We start from the raw sequence: 21,407 nt of genomic DNA, 5'->3' as shown, positions 1-21,407 counted from the left end.
GCCCAGCAGATGTAAACTAAGGGCCTCCGGCATCGCCTGATACCACTCTACCGGTATCCCGTTGGGCCCCACTGCCTTTCCCGGGTTCAGGGCCTGAATAGCTAAGTGTATTTCCTCAGCGGAGATATTCGCCTCCAGTTCTTCTGATGCTTCCGGGGACAGTGTTTGGACTGCGATCGGCGCTAGCGCGTCTCTGGCCATTTCCGAGGTGACCACCCGATCAGGGGTGTACACCTGTTCAAAGTAGTCTGCTAGGAGGTCCACAATTCGCTCTGGATTGGTGTGCAGTGTGCCATCTGTGTCCCTCAGACGCGGAACCCCCCTAGAATTCCCTTCCCGCTTATCGAGCCATGCCAGCAGTTTCCCAGCCTTATCACCCAACTCGTAGACCCTATTCTGGGTGTCTTGCAACTGACCCTTAACATACATACGGAGATGGTCGTTATAGATCTGTTGGTGTAGTGTCAGTGCGTGTAAGTTGGAGGGTGTGGGGGATTGTTCGTGCTTCTCTGCTAGGTCCTGCAAGGTCAGGTCTATACTGTCTAATTCTCGGGAGCGCTCCCGCCTGTACCCTGTGATGGTGTTCATGGCTTCCCCCCTCAGGACTGTCTTATAAGCCTCCCACAGTACCTCGGAGGAGTGCACCGAGTGTATATTTTCAGTGAAATACTGCGATGTCACCTTTTTGAGCACCTTGCGGACCTGGGGAACCTTGAGATAAGCGGCCTGTATGGGGAACAGTCGCTTACGTGATCTCGTCTGTGAGGAGAGTGTGAGTGTAAGAGGGGAGTGATCCGAGATCCCTCGAGGAAGAATTGTCATGTCCTCCGCGAGTCGGAGACCGTCCCCCAGGGTCAAGAAAAGGTCGATTCTCGACAGACTCCCGTGTACTGAGGAGTGGAAGGTGTACCGGTTAGTGTTGGGGTAGAGGTGTCTCCAGACATCAACCAGGCCCATGGCAGTTAAGAATCGTTGAAGGCGGGGAACCCCCCCCCCGCGGGGACCTGTGTGGGGAACCTATCGAGTTGTGTGTCAAGGACTGCGTTGAAATCCCCTCCAAGGACAATCTCACCCTCCGGGAGGGCCAGAATAAACTCACCCAGTTTGGGGAGGTGTACTGAGTGCAACGCTGGGGGAATGTATACTGAAACCAGGGTGATGAGTTTTCCCTCCCACTGACCCTGTAGGGCCGCGAAGCACCCTTGATCGTCAGTTTTCGTGAGCATGGGATAGACCGTGTGTTCTTCTGCATCAGGATGCCGGTGCCTCTGGATCCGGACGTAAAGTCCGAGTGGACTACCATCTTGTATCCTCGTCTATCTAGGGCTTTGACCGCCCCCCCTGTTAAATGTGTCTCCTGCAGAAGTATTATCATGGGTTTCTGTCTCCTGATCGCGGTAAGGACCAAACCTCGTTTAACCTTGTCCCCCAGCCCTCTCACGTTCCAGGACATGACACGCAAGGCCGGGCATTGCGTTTCAGCATCCCCCCCTCCCCTCACAGGACTGTACGTATCCGCCATTGGGTATTCAGGGGTCGGTAGTGTAGTGCAGGAGAAATGTCACCCGGGTACCGGGCGCGCCTCCGCCCACCAGGAATCAGGAGGACCCCACGAGGGACAAGGGCTGACCCACCCTCAAAGGCGCTGCTGGGAGTTGCATCTCCCTGTCCATAACTCTCGTTTCGTTTAAACACATATGGAAACCTAGTTACTTTCCTTGACCATGCATGTATGTTCCTAACATTAACAGAACCCCCCCCTCCCAACTGCCCCCTCCCTGCATCCCTGCCTAACGGACTTTCAACTGCCCGCCTCCCCAACTGAGCAGAGCGCTTTACCCAACCCACAACCAGAGTACTTGCGTGTAAGGGGGGAGAGTGTCTCCCTGAGCAGGCGGCATCCCTGCATGCTTCTGGGGTATTGTCGCCAGAGTCCAAAAACAGCTACCAGGCGACGTGACGACGATCAGCAGTAGTTAGTGAGGCCATCGTACGAGTGGGAGTCATTCCTCTTCGCCATTCCCTGCAAGTCCATGCGAGTGCGAGCCCTCTGCCCCACTCCGGTCGGATGACTGCGAGCCAGTCCCGTTGCGTCCTCCGCGGTCGGTCCGGTGCCTGGATGATTTGCGCTGTCGGTCCACCGTGTGCCATCCCTCCAACCAGTCCCGGACAGCGTCCGGGGTGTCAAAGAACCACACTTTCTTGTCTGCCACCACCCGCAACCGGGCCGGAAACTGCATCGAGTATTGTAGTTCTTTTTCCCGCAATGTTTTCTTGACCTCTAGGAATGTTTTCCTCCTCCTGGCGACCTCCGCCGTGTAATCCGGGAAGAACGCTATCCTCGAGTTCTGGATCTGGATGGCCGGCGCCACTCGCGCGGCCTGCAGGATGGTGTCGCGGTCTCGAAAATTGAACAATCTTGCTAGTATTGGCCGAGGTGGCCCCCAGTCTTAGGCCTCCCCCCCGGCACCCTGTGGGCCCGTTCCACCGAGAAGAAGTTCGATAGTCCCTTAGGTTGGAGCTTGGTCCTAACCAACTCCTCCACGTAGAGATCCATGGCACCCGTGTTCTCCGATTCCGGCACTCCCAAAATTCGGACGTTGTTGCGTCTGGAGCGCCCTTCCTGGTCATCCAACTTGTCACGAAGCTGTCTGTTATCCGTCTGCAGACGTTCCATCGCCGTCTGTAGTTCCGATACATCATCAACCAGGGATTTAGTGACTACCTCCATCTGCTTGACCTTTTCCGACATCTTGTGGAGGTCCGCCCGGATTAGCGTGACCTCTCAGTAGCTGTAGCACCCACCGTTGCCTGTACTTGCGCCAATGCCGCCAGGACGTCCTCAATAGTGGCCTTCTTGGTGCCCTCCGGCTCCATCGTTTTCCCCCCCGTTTTGCGCTGGTCTTGGGGCGGGGAGTGCTTGTCATACGCAAATTTGTCCAGCCTGACCTGGGCGGCAGTTTGTCTGGGCCCTCTCTGTGACATGGCGGACACCCTCTGAAATGTAGGGTCCGTCGTGAGGGACAATGGGTACTCTGTACGTGCACTCAACGGTAGGTCCGGACCTCAGCCGTCACAGCAGGGGATGCGGGGCGCCGTGTCTTCGCAGGGCATCAGATGTAGTGGCTTCCCCCTCCCGGCCAATCCGTAAGATACCCGGTGCTCCTGGTCAATAAGATGTGGGTCGGGCCAGGCTCGTAGGTGCGGCCCCGCTGTCCCCAATGCGTGGCCCCCCTCCAGGTGCGTACAAGTCAGGGTTCGCTCGCCCTCTTCCGCCAGGCAAGCAGGGGGGGGAAGGAAAATCACACCCTCGGTGCCCACCTCTCCCAGGGCGAAGTCAAGGGGCCGCGAAGCCCCCTCCAGATAACCGGGGCTCGGGACCGACCACCGCCCAGCAGGGGGAGGGGGCCGCCACTGATGGGACTCGACGTGTGTCCGGCGCCCAAGATGGCTGTTACTCCTACGTGGTGTTCGGCGTCCGTGGAGGCTGCAGGTGGTGGCCACGGCCCCCCGCCCCCGCTGCCGGGGGTCGCGGAGCTCCGCTCGCGCCCCCAGGTGTCCGGGGAGAAGAAGGATGAAGTGGTTCGATGCCGTGGCCGGCCGGCACTTCCGGCTTGGTGTGTCCGCCGGGAGGCAACTTCCGGTCGGCCCCAGGGACTACTGTGGCTCCGGTGCTCACTGGGAGATGACAGGCCTCACCGGTCGCGGGCTTCAGTGGCGGCTCCGGGGCCGCAGACGCGCCGAATCAGCCTCAGATTCACTCCGCCGGGTGCCGCACGGACTCCGGTTCTCCACCGCCCCGTTTTGCACTGTTAGGTGCCGGATAACTATGTCGGATGGTCACGGGAAGCCTTCCCTGCTCCAGAGCCTCCTCAAGCAGCAGCCGCCATCGATGGCTGCTAGCCACGCGCCCCGTATCCTTCCATCTTTGAAACAAGCATTGTTGTGGAACCTCCAAAGTGAGCTTTGGTGGTATAATTAAGGGCCTGATTTAGAAGTCGGTAGAGGGCATACAACATTACAAACATGACTGATATCCGGTCCGCCATATTACGATCCCCATAGGATAGAATGTGATTGTAATACAGCGAATGGGATATCTGTCTTGATTGTGATGGAGTGTCTCCTCTGCCGACTTCTAAATTAGGCCCTAAGTCTGTTCACATGCCAGCTGTATATGGCTAAAGTGTTGAAAGGGATTGGTGTTCCTTGACCACAGACCTTCCTCAAATGTATTAGCATTGTCGATGTGATCTAAGTATGCCTTTTTAAAAAAAATGCATTAATCAGAACACTCCTTGATTGCTCAAAGCAAGATTTGGACTCCAGTTGTATCGGAGAAGAGGTGCTCGTTGATGCATTGATTCAGATGGACATTGCTGACTATCCATTGCTCATACAAAGGCTCTAGCACAATGGAATCTTTTACAACTCATATTTCATGGATTGAGAGCAAGCTGTTATTCAAATATTTTTCTATATGTGCTTACTCCCTTTTTTTTTTGCAAAGTAATCCACTCACTTGATGTCTTTTTCTACATACACACTGATGAAGCCAATCTATTGCTGAAATTAAAAGCCTACACAACTTTAAAAACCATCTCTTCGCTATCAAGGCCAAAGGGAACTCCGTCACTAATATCTGATTGGTACCCTCCCACGCGGTTGACTTGCCCACATTTTTGGCAACGTTAGATGAATTTGGGCACAATGTTCATGCTGATTTTAGTACATGACAGTTGAGTACAATGACTATGGCTTCCTTTTTACTGAAGGCTTTTTGAATGCTTTTTAGGTCTGCTTTATCTCTCTCCCCCTCTTTTTTAACAGGGACTTTTAACCTGCTTTCCTCTTCATCCATTGCTCTTTGTTGTGTCATTCAGATTTCTCTTTTACCAACTTTAGCATGGAGCAAAGAGTGAGCCATTAACCAACTTCAATGTGAGTGAAAGCTTTCTATCCTTTTACAAGAAGCATCTCTATACACCAGGTAGTTCTCATCAGTACCAGTGAGTACTATCGCAGTGTGTACAGTTGAGACCAAAAACATACTTTTCCTTTTAGGCAACCTGTCTTTTTTATTTCTTTAATATTGATAATGTCTTAGCAGGTCCCCAGACATTAAAGTTTTAGAAAAAAGATTTCAAATCAAAACCAGCATTACAGAGCCAAAAGGTTAGCAGCTAATGTCATACTACTTGTTTTTGCCAATGCCTTTCCTCTTAGATGAGCTTTCCAACTAAGATCAAGGCAACAGTGTTATTTACTTACTATTTATCTAAAGGATTGACTACGTAGTTTTTAGCACAGCCTCGCTGATTAAATGCTAGCTCTGTGTTGCAGATTGCTGCCAATGGTATGATTATTTAGCTGGGCCTCACAACCATGTCACATCAATTCTCCCAAACATGCTGCGAGTCCTTGTGACGAATGGTATTACTTTCAAGGCTCTTTACATATCACAGTATTGTGGGGTCTTTTCTTAAACTGGAATTCATTGCCGCAAGTCGCTACCACAAGTGTGCGAAATTTGTGTAATGAAAAATGTGTGGAAAATTACATGAAAATGTAATGAAATTACACATAAGTATGCGAAATGACAATCTGTCGTGACTTCGTCCGTTTTGAGAGCAAGGACGCATTTCGCGCTAAAAAATAGTGGCAAAAGCACAAGTATTCCGAACGACAGCCATCTACGTACTGGTCGTTCATGTGATTCCCGCCCTATAATTGTGCTGTGAATACAGTGTAATTAGATGAGGTGACGTGATGGCATAATTCTGGGAATTTCAAATAAAAAGTGTAAAGCAAAATTGCCGAAAATACAAACATTAGGCTGATTTGTTATTACTCTCCCTACTGACTCCACTCGCACAGTGAAGAAGGAGAAACAACCAGATGCACATTGTTATTAATTTAAATCTCAGCTCTCTAGTAACAGGCTGCTGTTGGAGCTTGGACTACAGAAAAGCTCTTAAGTAAGTAATACACTGTACAAAGAATTCTTATAGTACCACTTTCAGGAAGCTCCTAAAAACGATACCTTTTCCTGTTCACTCTAACTGCAGGTTCACATGTGCTTTGCGTTAACGCGCTTAATCTGTAAAACTACCAATTTGACCCCAAGAGGAGAAATCTAACATAGCTTTCATTGTATGGTGACTGGGGAACCACCCCAAGTTCCTACCCTCGAACCAGTGCATAATTTTCCAACACCGTCATGAGCGAAATAAATGTATCACCGTTTGACAGTGGGCAGCAAATACCGTAAGTGACATCCAAACGGTTGTTGTTACTGTGTTCATGATGTTTATCTATATAGGCGCAGCTGACAGTTAACAACACGTTCTAGAAGTCAGTAGGGTCTGCGCTATTGTCATGTGACATTTTTATTTTATTAATATCAGCATGCCTTGGTTACATTTTCTAAAGACGGCTCCCACGCATGCACTATTAATATTTTACGTCCGCGCTACAGCTCATTAATAAAAGTGACAGACTTTGAACCACTGAGTGCACTGTGTGAGTTCCTCGCGTGGTCGTTCCGACCCAGATGGAGCACCTTTCATTCACCCCGTCATTAACCTGTGAACCCTCCAGCAGCCTCTTAGCTCTATCACCGCGTTCGCCAGTTATTCAATTTTAATGGGCATAAATACATTTAGTTCAATCTGTAATAAGGTTGAGTGCATTTGCATTTCAGCTTCAGAGATTGTTTCAATTGATTTCAGAGAGTGAAAAATTAGCTTCTGCCACATTTCTGTAACTTTCTGTGATTCCTAGGCTGCTAAGATTTAGCATAGGGATTCTGTGTAGTTGTGTCGCCATTTTCTTTATCTCCCCGTGTTTTACCATGTTTTGCCGTCTCAATGTATTCCAGATTTTACAAACTGAAAGATTACAGCAATCTCTCTCAGACTAACTGTTTTCTTTCTTTTTTAATTTAAGCGCTGTTGGTTGTTTCTTTTCTTTATTTTAACCTACCATCAACATCATATATATGAATATGCACTTAAAAAACATAGTTAAAGTACAGTTACGCTTACAAATTAAAACCGAATACCCAGTGCAGTTCTCTCTCTCAATACAGCCACACAAACCATATCTTACCCACCAAATGCAATGCTCATGATCTTCGTGTCATGTGTTGCGCATTCTACATTGGCCTCCTTAATGCCTTTAAACTTTGCGTCCATATACAGCTGATGCAAGTGTAAACTCAAAGAAGAATGTTCAGATATAAAGAGACTTTAGGAAGCTTGACTGACCACTATGTCATCCTGACAAGTCAGTTTTTCTTGAAGTCTTCCTCTCGTCTTACAAAAGTGAATTAGTTAGTTGTATCATGGTATTAATCCCTAACCGAATCAAGCAAAAAGAGGAGTACCACCAAAAGAGAAATTGAAGGTTTTCTGCAGGGTAGGTTTGTTGGCAAAAAGGAAAGAATTCATCCTTTTGTATAAAACCCCTCACTCACCAACCTAGTGGTGACATGCTTCATCATCGGGGTCCACCCTGGTGACCTAGCGTCACCAGGATGTGCTTCGACACCTGTAATACAGTGGAGCGGGTTGTGACTGTAGGTGCAAAAAAAGGGTGTTAAAAATTGTCCTGGTTTAACTCAAAACAGAAATTTTATTTTAAAGTAACTGGACAATGTTAAAAAGCAGTGGCGAGATACTGGTAGGGAAGTTACGACCAGTGTATCGCTATATGTGTATTTGTGGGTTGGTCAACATGTTTCTACCATATGGGTTAATACCCGGTATTCCTCAGGACCAAAAACAGGGAGACGGACGGTATGGGCCCCCTAAAAGGCGCACCCTATCCTGAACCCCTGTGTACCTAATGGCAAATGGCCAATAGTATTAATGCTCAGTCAAAATGGACGAGCATGGGTAAAAAAGAGACTTAGTTAGAGGCTCTCAGATGCTTCGGCGGGCAAGGGGGTAGGCTCATCACGCAGTGAAAACATATTAGTTTGCTGGTGAGGTAAAAGGCCATTAACCTACTTCTACCGTCCTATGCTCGGCTAATCCCTAACCTGCACGTGATTTGTCTTGCCCTTCACAAAGAGAATGTGTGATTGTATCTCATGGGTTTTTGTATGCAGAAACACGTTTGTTTAACTTGTATATAATCCACATATGTGGGCTATTGGGAGGGGTCCTTGCACTTCCCTCTTAATCATTTTTAGGTCTCGCCTGTCGATGCGCATGCGCATCGAGCTTGCGAGCCTATTGCGGCCTAACCACGCTTTAACTAACAAGCAAGGAATCGTGGCGATTCCTTGCAGTGCCCGTGACTTTTAAGCTCAATGCGCATGTGCATTGAGCTTAAAAGCGCGTGCACAGCCGCCCGCATTCCTCCGACACCTTTGAAGTGAAGCTTAGCTTCACTTCAAAGGCCCGGCTTCTTCACACCCACATGCCGCTCTCGCTCTCCCCGCTCCGCCCCCTCCCCTGCCCGCCGTGTGACCTCGGCTTACACTCACCCCTCCTTTCTCCCCTTTAGGCTGCTTTCGGATGCTTTGTTCGCAGCTTGTTCTTCTAGCCACTACAGTTAGCCTAGCGCCGCACCATCACCCACCTCTGCAACTCCTCCCACAACACTGCCTGCTAAGTACACAGACTGTTCGCCGGTATGTGATGCGACTGCATTTCCTCTGACAGCGCCGCAGGGAGTTGTCAGCTGCTTCAGGTTACTTTTGACAAATCAGGAGAGGATAAAAGAAACCACCAGTTTAAGCACATGCACAAGTAACTCTACGTTACGTCTGCCCCACCATCCGTTCTTGATGCAGACAGAATAGTTGCTAAACATTATGTATGTGCTACGTACATAACTCTGCCTTATTAAAAAGAATTCCATTTTAAATAGCGCTTGTTACAGTTGTACTAATGTACCATTAGTCTAGACGTTAATTCCATTGGCACAGCTTCTGGGAGCTCGCATTCCATCATCAAAGGCATCAGCCTCGCTCTGGCCTCACTTCTCCTCCCCCCTAATTGCTCTCACTCTCCATCTCTTGCCACACGCATCAGTAGGCAGCCCACCCCCTCCCTCTCCATTTGTTTCTATGCCTACTGGTTTTGCAGCACTTGTGAAATCCTTCTGGTGGGTGATGCAAGCGAGGAACATACGTGGTGCACACTCAGCTCAGGCGCCTGGATTCCTTGCTGCTTGTGGCCTGGACGAATATATTAATTCTCCCATCTGGTAGTTATTGTTTGCTGTTCATTTTTTCGGGGGTGATGGGCTACGACACAGTGGACTTCTCTCTCTTTTTTTTAAGGTATTAAATGAGAAGAAAATGTGTAGAGCAAGAATCGATCATCTAAAGGAATTTTTGCCCCAGCCGTGAACAGGAAATGCTAATTACCATACATCCCTCCAGAATCATTTGCGCACAAAACATCGTGTTTAGGAGGCTGACAGGTAATAGAGTACAGTTCGGAGTTTTGCTCCTGCTTTCTTATTGCCCATTGACACTGTGGTTTGCACACTCTGTCAATTTGTTTTTTATTCTACCACTGGGCAAAGTACCATTAGATGTGTGCTTAAAAATATCAGCAGTACTTATTCACTCGTGCACGGCTCGCTCTTGGATTAATTTTTATTGGCCATTAACTCTGTGGTTTGCGCACTCTGTCAATTTCTTATATTCTCCCATTAGGCAAAGTAACATGTGCTGTGGGCTTAAAAATATCAGCATTCGTTAATCACTCGTGCATGGCTTACTTTTTTTTATCACTTGTGTTTTTTGTTTCTCTCTCTCTCTCTCTCTCTCTCTCTCTCTCTCTCTCTCTCTCTCTCTCTCCTTCCCTTCCCTTCCCTTCCCTTCCTCTCTCTCTCTCTCTCTCTCTCTCTCTCTCTCTCTCCTTCCCTCCTTCCCTTCCCTTCCCTTCATTTACTCTATCTCCCCTTATTTCTCTCTCTCTTTGACTCCCCTTCATTCACTCTCTATCACCTTTATTCTTTTTCCTCTTGCTCTCTTTTCTCTCACTCATTCCCACACTTGACAGGACCAACAGTGGGCGCTTCTTACATACAGGTACAACAGAGCGCGCATCTCACACAGACAGGAACAGGGGCCACATCTCACACAGACAGGAACAGAGGATGCTTCTCACACAGACAGGAGCAACAGAGGGAGCATCTCACAGACAGGAACAACAGGGGGCGCATCTCACACAGGCAGGAACAGGGGGCACACACGCAACGCCACTCTCACACGCCACTCATCCACGCAACGCCACTCATCCACGCAACGCCACTCATCCACGCAACGCCACTCATCCACGCAACGCCACTCATCCATTTGCAAAACGAAAAAAGTTAAACTCTTCTATTGCGAGACCTATTGCATTTTCAATGCTTGTTCTAAATTACCCCCATATCGTGGCACAAGTCAATGGTATCTACTTTTGTCTTTTTTCTTTTTATTTGCACCCCTCCCCATGCCCATACTTTAAAAAACCATCTGATTGAAGGCGATAGATTATATTTCTGTCAATGTGTGAGATGGGGTAGTGCAGTTCATCCACTGGAATGCTTTCCCTCAACCTTTCATCCACAAGTCAGTCATCCAAGTAAAAGGAAGTCACCAGGATGCTCAATTCATCAGTCTGGGACCACAGGTTCGTTTTCCTCTGGAATGCATTGCATTTGTTGCTGAATAGATCATGTTCATCTTGAGCCAGCACAATGTTTCTAAGTTTCTGTACATATCCTGTTTGTATCCACTGTTAAAAACGCTAGAGAGACATGCCTTCTCCAGTCATACTGGTAGGATAGAGGTCATTCAGAATGCAACCTTTATTAATATTTCGTTAAATGTTTGTCTTCGTCCAGCTCGAATTACTTCACAATCTACTCAATGTGATGATACTATCTCTCTGGTACACATATCAGATTGTTTTCTCTTAGGAATTATTATAGGTTTTAATAGGACTTTAATTTTAGTGGGGTGGTTTACAGTTGCATCAGTGGAAATTATTTAGTGATAGTGAAAACATGTTGTATAGTGCACAATTGCCAAGGCGTCTTGGTGCTAAAGGATCCTGCTAAAAGAACAACCACTAAGATGAGTAATAGATGATGGAGAGGAGATAGCGAAAACACATGTTTTCAGTAGTTTTCTAAAAGAAGATAAGTTGGGCTGAGATCTCAAAAAAAAAGGCACGGAGTTCCACAACTTGAAGACCAGATAAGAAAAACTTCTCCCTCCTCATCTTCCTCTTCTTAATTTGGGGACTACTACAAGTTTAGCAGTTCCTGATCTTAAGTTCCGAGCAGGCACATGCCAAGAAAAGTTTTTTCAGAAAGATACAGGATCTCCTTTGTGCAAGGTTTTGTGGATAATGCAGAGGACCTTAAATTTGAACACCGGCAACCAATGTAAATCACAGTTGCCTTTAAATATGGAATCAAACTATTTTCAAGTGACTCAAGTTTTAGCAAATGTTTTTTCCGTATACCAAAAAAGGGCATTACAGTAATCAATATGTGATAAAACTAACGCACTAACAGACTTATGCATGCCCACAGGAATGAAAGGAAAGATCCTCCTCAAAGTCCTAAGAAGTTAAAAACAGGACGATGTCACTTTGTTTATTTTGTATGAAAAACAAAGCTATTCATCAAACCATACCCCTATATTTTTTTTACTCTTCCACAAAGCCTTGTTACAGAAAATTCCTGGAGCCAAAGAGCATAATTTTTTTTTTGTTCGTCATTCAGTTTTTAAGCAATTATTGAGGCCACATATTTGAAAGACAATCCTTAAATTTAAGAGGCGATTGCATGAATTTCAGAGGAGATGGATATGACAGTTTGTGGGTCATCACTGTAAGACATAGTGCTGTAGCTGTAGGATCTAATGCGTTTGCCAAAAGGATGGCATAAAGGAGTGTGGGCGAAAGTGAAGAGCCCAGAGGTACACAACAAGGCATGGTCAAAGGATCAGTGGTAAATTCACCAAGTCCACACTGTGTTTCCTACCTGTGAGAAATTAACTTAGTGTGTCTAGGGCTGCGCCTCTAGCAGACATCTTCTCTAGTCAGTGACCAGTTATTAACACTAGTCTGCAAGAAAGTGAGAGGTTTAGCCACCGTACTGGATATCGTACAGAACTGCGGGTAGACTGGGGTTATGTGAAGATTCTGATTTAGTGGTTTCTAGGAAATTAAATGTCCTGACCTCTGAAATAGAGTAAAATGGTCCAAGAAAACCTGGCCTGATGGAGCATCAACTAGAGGCTCTTGGGAAGGGAAGTCAGAACCAGAAACTGAGTCTAGGCAGAGTTCATTAGACACAAATTATTCATAAATCACTGACAAATTGACCTAAATGTATTCTGCTAACCTCATTGCTGAACTCCTGTGTAGGATGAAATGACTGAGAATTTCTACAATTTGTAAGAGAGGTGAAGGGACATTGGCTTTCTGTTGAATTCTTACATCCGGGCGAGATGAGAATTGTCATGTGTCCACTGGTCCTACCACGTACATTGTGGCCATGCCATGTTTAGAGTTCTCCAGTGGTGATTAATTATTGCACAGAACCCTTTATGTGTATAACTCTGTACAGTATCTAGGGCCAGTGTAATAGTATTTAAACTTTACTTCCCTCTGTAGATCATGTACAATAGACAATAAGGCTGCAATTGTCTACCCTCAATATATGTAGCGATTTATACATATGCAGATATGCAATACCTCTGATGAGCTCAATACTGTTTGGGATCCCATGTAAGGTTCTTGTTTGGCTAACAAAGCACTTGTTCTTCCCTTCCCTGCATACCTACAGGACCATTTAGGCCTTCAGTAGTCTGAAAAGTATATTTTCTGATCATTAAGGTCACCTTTTAAATCGGAAATGTTACATTTAGCCTGGCTGGGCAGGCTGTACCTTTTTGAGGGTGTCGTCCTTTGGTTTGAAGCTGGCTAAATGTGGTGCATGGAATGGAAAGTACAAGTTGCACATGTTAAAGCTTGTGAAAGACACTCTGCTCTTATTTGGTTAATATATAAATAAAAGACAGGGGTCCTCATTACAGAACATTTACTGTCTGCCTATATATATGCCCTGATTCACAAACTGCACTTTTGTAGTAACGTACACCTTTGAATATGTTTACTACTTTTTGGTGTTCAGAACCTGCGCTTTTGCAGTAAGTCCCTAACTCCATCATTTTCTATGGAAGGGTGTTGCAGTACCTGTGGTTGGCTGTGTGTAGTGCTGAACTTACTATAAAAATGCACCTTACTACAAAAGTGTAAGTTACCACAAAAGGAAAGTTTGTGGATCCGAAAATAAGTAAACTTAATCAAAAGTGTAAATTATCTTTGGGAATCACCCTAAATGTTCCTGCCAGTCAGTAATTCGTGTGCAGAGTACGATCCAATTTAGAAATTATTTTTTCCTTTGGCATTTTGCCATCTGCCTGCTGTAATTCTTCCCGACATTCAGTGGGCAGTCTAGCTGGTGAAACAGCACGGTGTCCCCAAACTCAATTGGCTCCCTATTAGGTCCCATTACTTTGCAAAGGGTATATTTCCTAGGGATCTATCCCCTTCCACTATGTAGCCAATTAACACTGTTCTGAATAGGGTCACCAAATAGCTCGTTTTGTTCTAGACAGTGTGTGCACTTCAGGCATTGTCATGCCAAGAAGTGTACCCTCCTGGCATTTAGTGGTTGTGGACATATATGTCACTGGGCATAACTCCGTGCAAATAAAGTCCACGCACAAAGATGGAACACCAACAGAACATTTTGTTGTGTACCACCTGCCTTGACGTAATGTAGCTTCAGCTGCTCTATAACTGGCAAAACTACCTAGGGATATGCTACTTCGTTTAATATAATGAGGGTCACAGTTTGAGTATTTGAGCATGTTAATTAATAGCACCTTTGCTATTTGTGTCAATGTTCACTGTACTTTAATAAAGAACGCATCAATAATCATTTCCATTGGTTTTCAAAACATTCCAAGCTGTAAACAGTATATTATCACACAACATATTTCCCCATACTGCATGTTGGTTAAGAGCAGGTGTGATGCCTGCACATCCTGAGTAAATATCAATATCTCCCCTTCCATCTGAGGGTTTTATTGCACATCACAAGTGGTCTTTTCCTTCCATAGCACCCACTGTGTGGTCAGATCACCTTGCAACAAATGTCTTCCAAATCTGAGAGAAAACGAGGATCTACCCATCTGGGAGCATCACAAGCTTAAGCAAGCCTGCACTGCAAATGAATAAGCCAGCACAAAATGGTTAAACACATAAAAGATGAGGAGATGAAAGAAGGGTATAACAAGCATTTGCAATGCAACAGGTCTCCCATTTACAAAATTTTGAGCTATTGGCAATGCAATAGCATGTGGTGTCGGTCTGCCTTAAGGGCTTCCGAGAAGATGCCTTGAGTGAGGAACAGGCTGACGATGGTGAGGAGTGAAGGATACGGATAAGACATGTGCTTCAAGACGACCGAGTGATGTTTTGCGAGGGAAGGGTAGTGGGAGGTCTAGAGCTCACAACGTGCTGTTGATCGCCTGAATTTTTGCACTGAAGCTTGACGGCTTTGCAATTGTCAGTAAAGTATAGTATCAGATGGTTAAGGGAACGGGATGGGGGGAATCAACGCAACACTTGTTTTTATTCTGGTTCTCCCGGATGGAGCACTTGGTGTTGATTTAGTATTTGCTTTTCAATTAAACCAACTGCATGAGCATTAAGGGCCATTTCAGACATTTTCCTGATGGGCCACAATTGAGGAGCTGCATTTTAGTTATGTCTGCGGGGGGGGGGGGGGCTTGTTGTTAAATGTCTGGAGGGCTCAAATGGCACATGCAACTGCTCTCTGCATCTTCCGTTATTTGATGGCTGACTTCAGGCACTGTGTGGCCCCTTCTGTAATATAGATCATGCTGTTGCACATGTAGCACCGGTGTTATCACAACAGAGTGGGCCCTCATTTGCATGGAGGCGGTGCCCCAAGCAAATGAGGAACAACTTTGTCTCGTGCCCACACCTCATTATAGAGACTGGCACAGAGGTAAAGGAACTGTCAGGGGGGCCTCCACCAGGATGCCCTTTGGGGGGAGGGAAAGGGGGTCCCCGGGACCCCATCAGACATTCCACTGCAGGCAGGTGCAGGCACTCTTTGCAGCCGCCTACGGGCAGCCTCCTCTCCCTCCTTCAAAACGCAGGTCCGGTTGCAGCTGCAAGTGAAACGTGGACCTGCTGAGTCAAAAAGTTGGTCTGCCTTTCACTAATGCACTATTCCTCCAACAATGCCGCCCCCTCCCCTCCCCAATCAACCCGGTAGACGCAAGATCACAGCTGCGCTGGGGACTGGGCATTTACTGTGTTAGGGTGCACTGACCAGTTCTGCATCCAGTTAAAGAGGCACCGCATATCAGAGCAGTACACCCCATGCAGAATAAAGGGTGGGAGATTCTTCCTAGAGCTGCTTGTGGTTTCCACTCCAGCCATGAGTGAGTTGCACAGCTGGAACTCAGTGGTGCGAGGTCGTCCAGGATCAGTGTCTCCAGTTGGAGTGTGAATCCATTCCTTCCCTATCTGCGAATGGATCCCTGGTTGTCGGTAGGTCTTTGGATTACCAAGGTTCTTGTTGAGTTTGCATTGCTGTTTTTTCTTTGGCCATGGATCTTTAAAGTGTTTTCCAGGAATGTGTTTAAGGTGCTGAGGAGGATGCGAGCATCGGAGGCTGGTGGGTGGGAGTGAGACGAGAGATGCGTTTGCACTGTACAGTGTGAATGGAGAAAGCTGAGACGGATCTTAGCGATTCTTGTCCAGCTTTGGGTGGATCTCAAGGTGTAGGATCAGAACTAGGCTGATGGGGATGGTACGCCCAGTGCAGAGTTATGGGTGATTTGCTCTGGATGGGTGATGATATCAAGAGGAAACGGATGTGGCTTTGGGTGATCTGGTGGTGAGCATGTGAACATCACCTGTTGTCAGTTATACGACAGAGTAAGACGTGTGCCCTCATCCAAGTGATACACAGTCTGGCACCAGGCACATTACATGGACTGTGAGCAGGGGACTGGAGGCCCACACTGGCCCCTCAAGGGGCCTGGGAGCCCACCCTGAACTCCCAAGGGGCCTGGAAGCCACCCTGAACTCCCTTGGCAACGGAAACCCCATTGTAGACTCCCTTAGGCCCACAAAGTTTATTCTGGGCTTGGTTATGCCCTGAAACACAATTCTAGACTCTCTGGGACGTGGAACCCCATTGTCCCCTGGACCCATGAACACCACTGTGAACTCCGATGGGCCCCGGAACAAGCCCAGTCACTTCATTCTTGACATAGAATCCTAGATCGGGGATAATACAAGGAGGTAATATCACTTATGTGGATCTATTATTATATTTCCGACAGCTCACCTGGACATGAAGACCTGAAGACCCAGGCTCTCTTATTGGACCTCAGTACATCAAACGCCTACAGAGGCATCAGCAACACTCAACCCAGACTTAACAGCAGTGGTAAAACTTCACACAGCTGTAAACTGGCGAACACCTCGAGGGGACGGACACTGATGGGCACCTCCAATCAAAACGCAGACATGTGCACATGCCCTCGAGCTTGAACAGATCAACACACACCGGCCGTGCGCACAAGCGGCCGGGGCTCCGTGTGCTAGCAAGAACCTGAAACACAGTCCGGCCGTGCACACAAGCGGAGCTCCGTGTGCTAGCACAAACCTGGAACACAGACCAGCGGTGCTCCGTGTGCCAGCACGAACCTGTAACTCAGACCGACGGTGCTCCGTGTGCTAGCACGAACCTGTAACACAAACCGGCCGTGGACACATGTGGGGCTCCATGTGCTATCATGAAACTGGAGGCTTTGAAAGATAAGCGACTGTGCGATGGTGCGGGGGGCGGATTTAACACCGGCCTGCATTGTATCGCAGAACTGCATAAAGCAAGCCGTGGTTAATCCCGCAATGGCGCGCGTCACTGCACCCCCTGCACATACAGAAGCAGTGGAGACCTGTGTAAACATCCTGGAGGCGAAAAGATAAGTAAAAGAAGAGGAAAGGCAAGTTTAATTCTGCCGCGTATCAAAGCGCCAACTCGTAACATTTGCTTAAGAAGGAGAAAGATATTCAAAGTTTACCGAGCAAAGTCAAAGCCAATAGCCGTGGATTTTGTATAGTAAAGACCAACTCGTGCTCACACAGACACTCATGGCCCGTAAGAACAAGGCGGAAGAAATGGAGACAAGAGGGATGTAAAGATAGGCTGTAAAGGGATGGCGATCAAGGGATGGTAGTGCACTCCCGGCAAAGTCAAGGCACAAGAGGAGAGAGAGGTGAACACATGAGAAAAGTGGGGCTGGGCAGCACAGCCCTGGCTAGCAAGAGCTGGGCGTGGACACAAGAGCAGAAATTTAGACATGCACGCGAGATTCATGGGTAGAAGAACAGTGGTGAGTACAAGAACAGTGGTGACGCCAGGGGTATTAGGGGGTGGGGGTACGGGGGTTTGCAGTGCAGCTCTAGCTAGATGTGGGCGTGGGCACAAGTGTACCACTACAGAGTGACATAGGGGAATCATGGGTAAAAGAACAATGGTGAGATCGGGGGAGGCAGTGAAGCTCTGGCTAGAGGTGGGCATGGGCCCAAGTGTACCACACTAGAGGGAGATATAATAATCATGGGTAAAGGAACAATGGTGAGATCGGGGTGGGGGTGCAGCCAGGTGCACATGGACACAAGTGCACCATTATAGAGGGACGCAGGAGAATAATGGGTAAAGGAGCAGTGGTGAGATCGGGGCAGGGGGGGTGAGGGTGCAGTACAGATGGGGCAGAACCTGGGGAAAGCAGGGGGAGCAGGACATGTGCCCTCTAGTCTTCAGCAGAGACAGGAGGTGGCCCTGGAGAGAAGTCTGGCTGAGTGAGGTCTGCAGTGCTCGAGTGCACCAGGAAGAGTAAAGTACACATTTTAAGAGCAGCTTCCGGGAAGAGGCCCTGCACTGAGGGGTGAGTTCTGGGGACAGATCAAGATGTTTTAATCAATCAGTTTGCTGGAGTCAGAGTTTTAAAGTGACCCAGTTTCTGACCAGAGTATCTGACCCTGGGTCAGAATGGGCCGCAGATGCGCCGTGATCCTGGGCAGGTCTTCATTACACAGACCGAAGGAGTCAAGCCCTCTCCCGAAGCAGGCCAAGGGGCCGTCTCCTCACAGAGGAGGCGCTTCTGCCTCGGTGACACCCTGAAACCCAAGCTGAGGGCGGGAGTCTCCCCGCAGGGTCTGCAGTACACAGAAGCGCGGCTGGCGTGCGTGGGCTGAGGCACACAAGAGGGTGGGGGGTGACTTCAGTAATCAGCGAGACCTAAAAACTAGAGAGGAGACACCAGAGAGGAGGCGCCATGTGCATGCACATCGTCGGTCCCGGCGTGCACATGGTTTGTCTCCCTTTGGGCACCAAACCGACAACAATCGTCTCGCCAAGGGAAAGCAGCGCATGCGCTGCGTTCGTCAGGCGAGACCTAAAACAGGGGGACATGAAGGGCACTAAATTATTTGTGTTAAAGGAACAACTATGATGAATAGGAACAAAATATTTGCCCTATAGCTGTTGAGGAGTAAACATATTTTTAGGAAAGGGGCGGAAAATGACAAGAAAACACAACACAAAAGGTATTTTGGAAATGGAAGTTGTGGAATTGAATATTTAAAGCAGCTGTTGAACTGAAAAGTGAGCGTGGCACCCACGTAGCTTCATGTCATGTGGCACAGCCAACCCGAAGTTTTTAATTAGTAGAAAGTTACATTATGGAACTTGTATTTTGCTTTTACCACTATAAATAGCAATTCAAATCCCAATTTGCAATGTGCTGTTAGTTATAAATCCCTGACTGACTAAAAATGTCAAACCTGGCAGCTGTTCCCGCTGGAATCACAATTTAAAATTGCTGGCACAATGATGTGGGACTAAAATGCCTCAGCCTAGTGGGGGTGAAAACAAACAGCGGGTACATTTGGAGCCTTTAGTGTTATTCTTTCTCACATCATCAAACCCTCTTCCACCTGCTAAAAATCTGTTATTATAAGGAATACAGTGCCCTCACCCCAACATTACAGGGTATAGCAAATGGCTTTCGAATTCCATGAACTTATAAATACATTTTGGCTGTCATAACATTGATGGTACTTTTTGCTATATGTTATTGATCAATAGTTAATTGATAATGTCAGAAATGTCAGATTCATTTTTATGTTTTACAATACATCCTGAAATGCAGAACCCTTTTAGACTTAATATGCATTGTGCTCTTATATTTTAGGGAGCAGCTCTTAAATATTTACCAACTATTGTAAATGATGTGAAGCTGGTGTTTGATCCTAAAGAGCTTAGGTGAGTAACAGACGTTGTAAATTTCCTTTTCTTAACACAATTCTGCATACAAGGTTCAAAACTTTGACGAACATTTATTATGGTTGCTATTTACCTTGAATAATGTGCACATTTAGGTTTGACATTTCTTACTTGTGGGATCTCTATAAATGGTATAAATCTCCAGTTATTGGGTTACCGCACATTTTTACTATTCTTATGAATTACTTTTTTGCTGGTAATACCTTAAAACCATATGGTAACTAACATCAATGTTTCACTTAAAGACTGCTGGTAATCAAACTAAACAGCATTACTCCGGAACAGGACTTCATTATTCACTGCCAGTTTAAGTGATATCAAGTGGATCTTAATTGCCTGGAGTAGTAACAATGAGACCTATCAGACATTTGGATATTTTGCCCCTAAGAAATGTTTTTACCTTCTTCATTATGGTTTGAATAAAAATAATGATGTTTTATTTCTGCTGTGTAACTTGACATGTGTTGAACACAGATCTATTCTCAGGTGCTACTATTAAGTTGTACAGCATTCAGCGATGCGCCAGGAGACACATGTCTGCTTAAATAAAGGTTTTTGTCAGTTTTGACAAAGACATTACATTCATTTGAAGTAGTTTGTTTTAGAGAGATGAATATTTTAAAGAGGGAGTTAAACAATTCTAGGTACTTTTTAAATGTTTCAATAAGGGCATTGAAGAATTCTAGGTACTTTTAGGTGCAATAAGCATGTTGTGTTGTTGTAGAATCTCAAAGGAAGTTCACTAAAATAAACTCATGCAAATTACTCTGATGCACAAATCTATAACATTGTTACGTATTTGAAGATGCATATCACATCACGGTTCCTTCCTATTTTTAATTGGCCCTTTTTTTGTCCGATTTCTTTCCATGTCTGCTCTAAAACTATAGAAAGATTTTAGCCATTTACCAAGCTGCCAAAATCAATTAGCCAACCTAACTGGATGAATCCTCACTATCTCGTCAGGGCACCATTATCCACATTCTTCAAACTGCTTAGCTCCACTGCAAAATATCTTTGTGTCCCTTTGTTTTTTTACCTCCTCTACCAACATAGATTTTCTTTTTATTAACTCTACTGAGTCTGAGGTTTGCTGTTCGTGTCTCATCCACATGTCCTCGTTTAAAAGAGTGTACTCTCCTATCTCAGACTGCAGCCCTTGGACTGTGCCTGGAGTGTCAGTTTGGCATGTCTATAATTTCTCTGAGATCTATCAAATATACATAAAAATCACATTGTAATTTAACAGCTATGGACCCCTTGCCTAGGTAAACATATGTTTAGTTATATGGCTAGGGAGGTAGGATAGCTTTTTCTTAACAACCCAGCCATCTAATATGGCATATGAAACTTTCGCTGTAGCCGCATATCTGTCTAAAAGAAATATGAAATTTGCCCTAAATTTTAATTTCAATCGTCATTTAATATACACGGTGCTGATGTAGATCTGCCTGTAATGTTTAAATGTGAAAAAATTATTCAGTTACTACTCGTAGATATGACAGTATGAGTGATCTGTAATGTTGTACTTTTTTGGCTATATAGAGTTTATTGATAATGCCAATTTATGGGCTATAGATAAATCAGCTAGCCTAATAAAAACACCTGTCCATTTGTCCTAGAACAACTCTGAAAGGAATTATACACAAGTGCATGTGATGATTGAAAGGTGATTGTGATTGCAGTGATGATATTTGTATAACATGAATTAGGCAGGCCCCTGTTAGATGAGTATCATTTTCCGTCAAAATTACATTGATGAACAATGAATGTCTATGAGCAAGAAACTACTGGAGAATGTCATGATATGATAATGGTTACCTAAATAAGTCTGTATTTAGCAAGGATGTGAATCTTGTATTGGAGAGAGTGAGCCTTAAGTCTAGTGTCAAGATATTCCAGCAGTGTCTCTTTTTGAAAGTCCAAGGCTCCAGGCATCTCCAGATAATAAGGACGATCCCTGAAAACCCATTTTTTTA

General features: G+C 46.1%; 1 protein-coding gene across 1 annotated transcript in view; it reads left to right on the top strand.

Annotated features, from left to right (window-relative positions):
* Positions 1-21,407, top strand: part of DOCK1 (dedicator of cytokinesis 1) — a 1,311,419-nt gene that overhangs the window by 453,744 nt on the left and 836,268 nt on the right. Inside the window, exon 24 of the mRNA XM_078643512.1 lies at positions 19,337-19,407. Coding sequence (XP_078499638.1) covers positions 19,337-19,407 — 71 coding nt within the window. The remainder of the gene's footprint in view (positions 1-19,336; positions 19,408-21,407) is intronic.

The sequence above is a fragment of the Lissotriton helveticus genome, chromosome 5_1 (assembly GCF_964261635.1).
Source record: "Lissotriton helveticus chromosome 5_1, aLisHel1.1, whole genome shotgun sequence".
NCBI lineage: Eukaryota > Metazoa > Chordata > Amphibia > Caudata > Salamandridae > Lissotriton > Lissotriton helveticus.
Note: the sequence above shows the minus strand (reverse complement) of the source record. Positions and strands in the feature narration are given on the sequence as shown.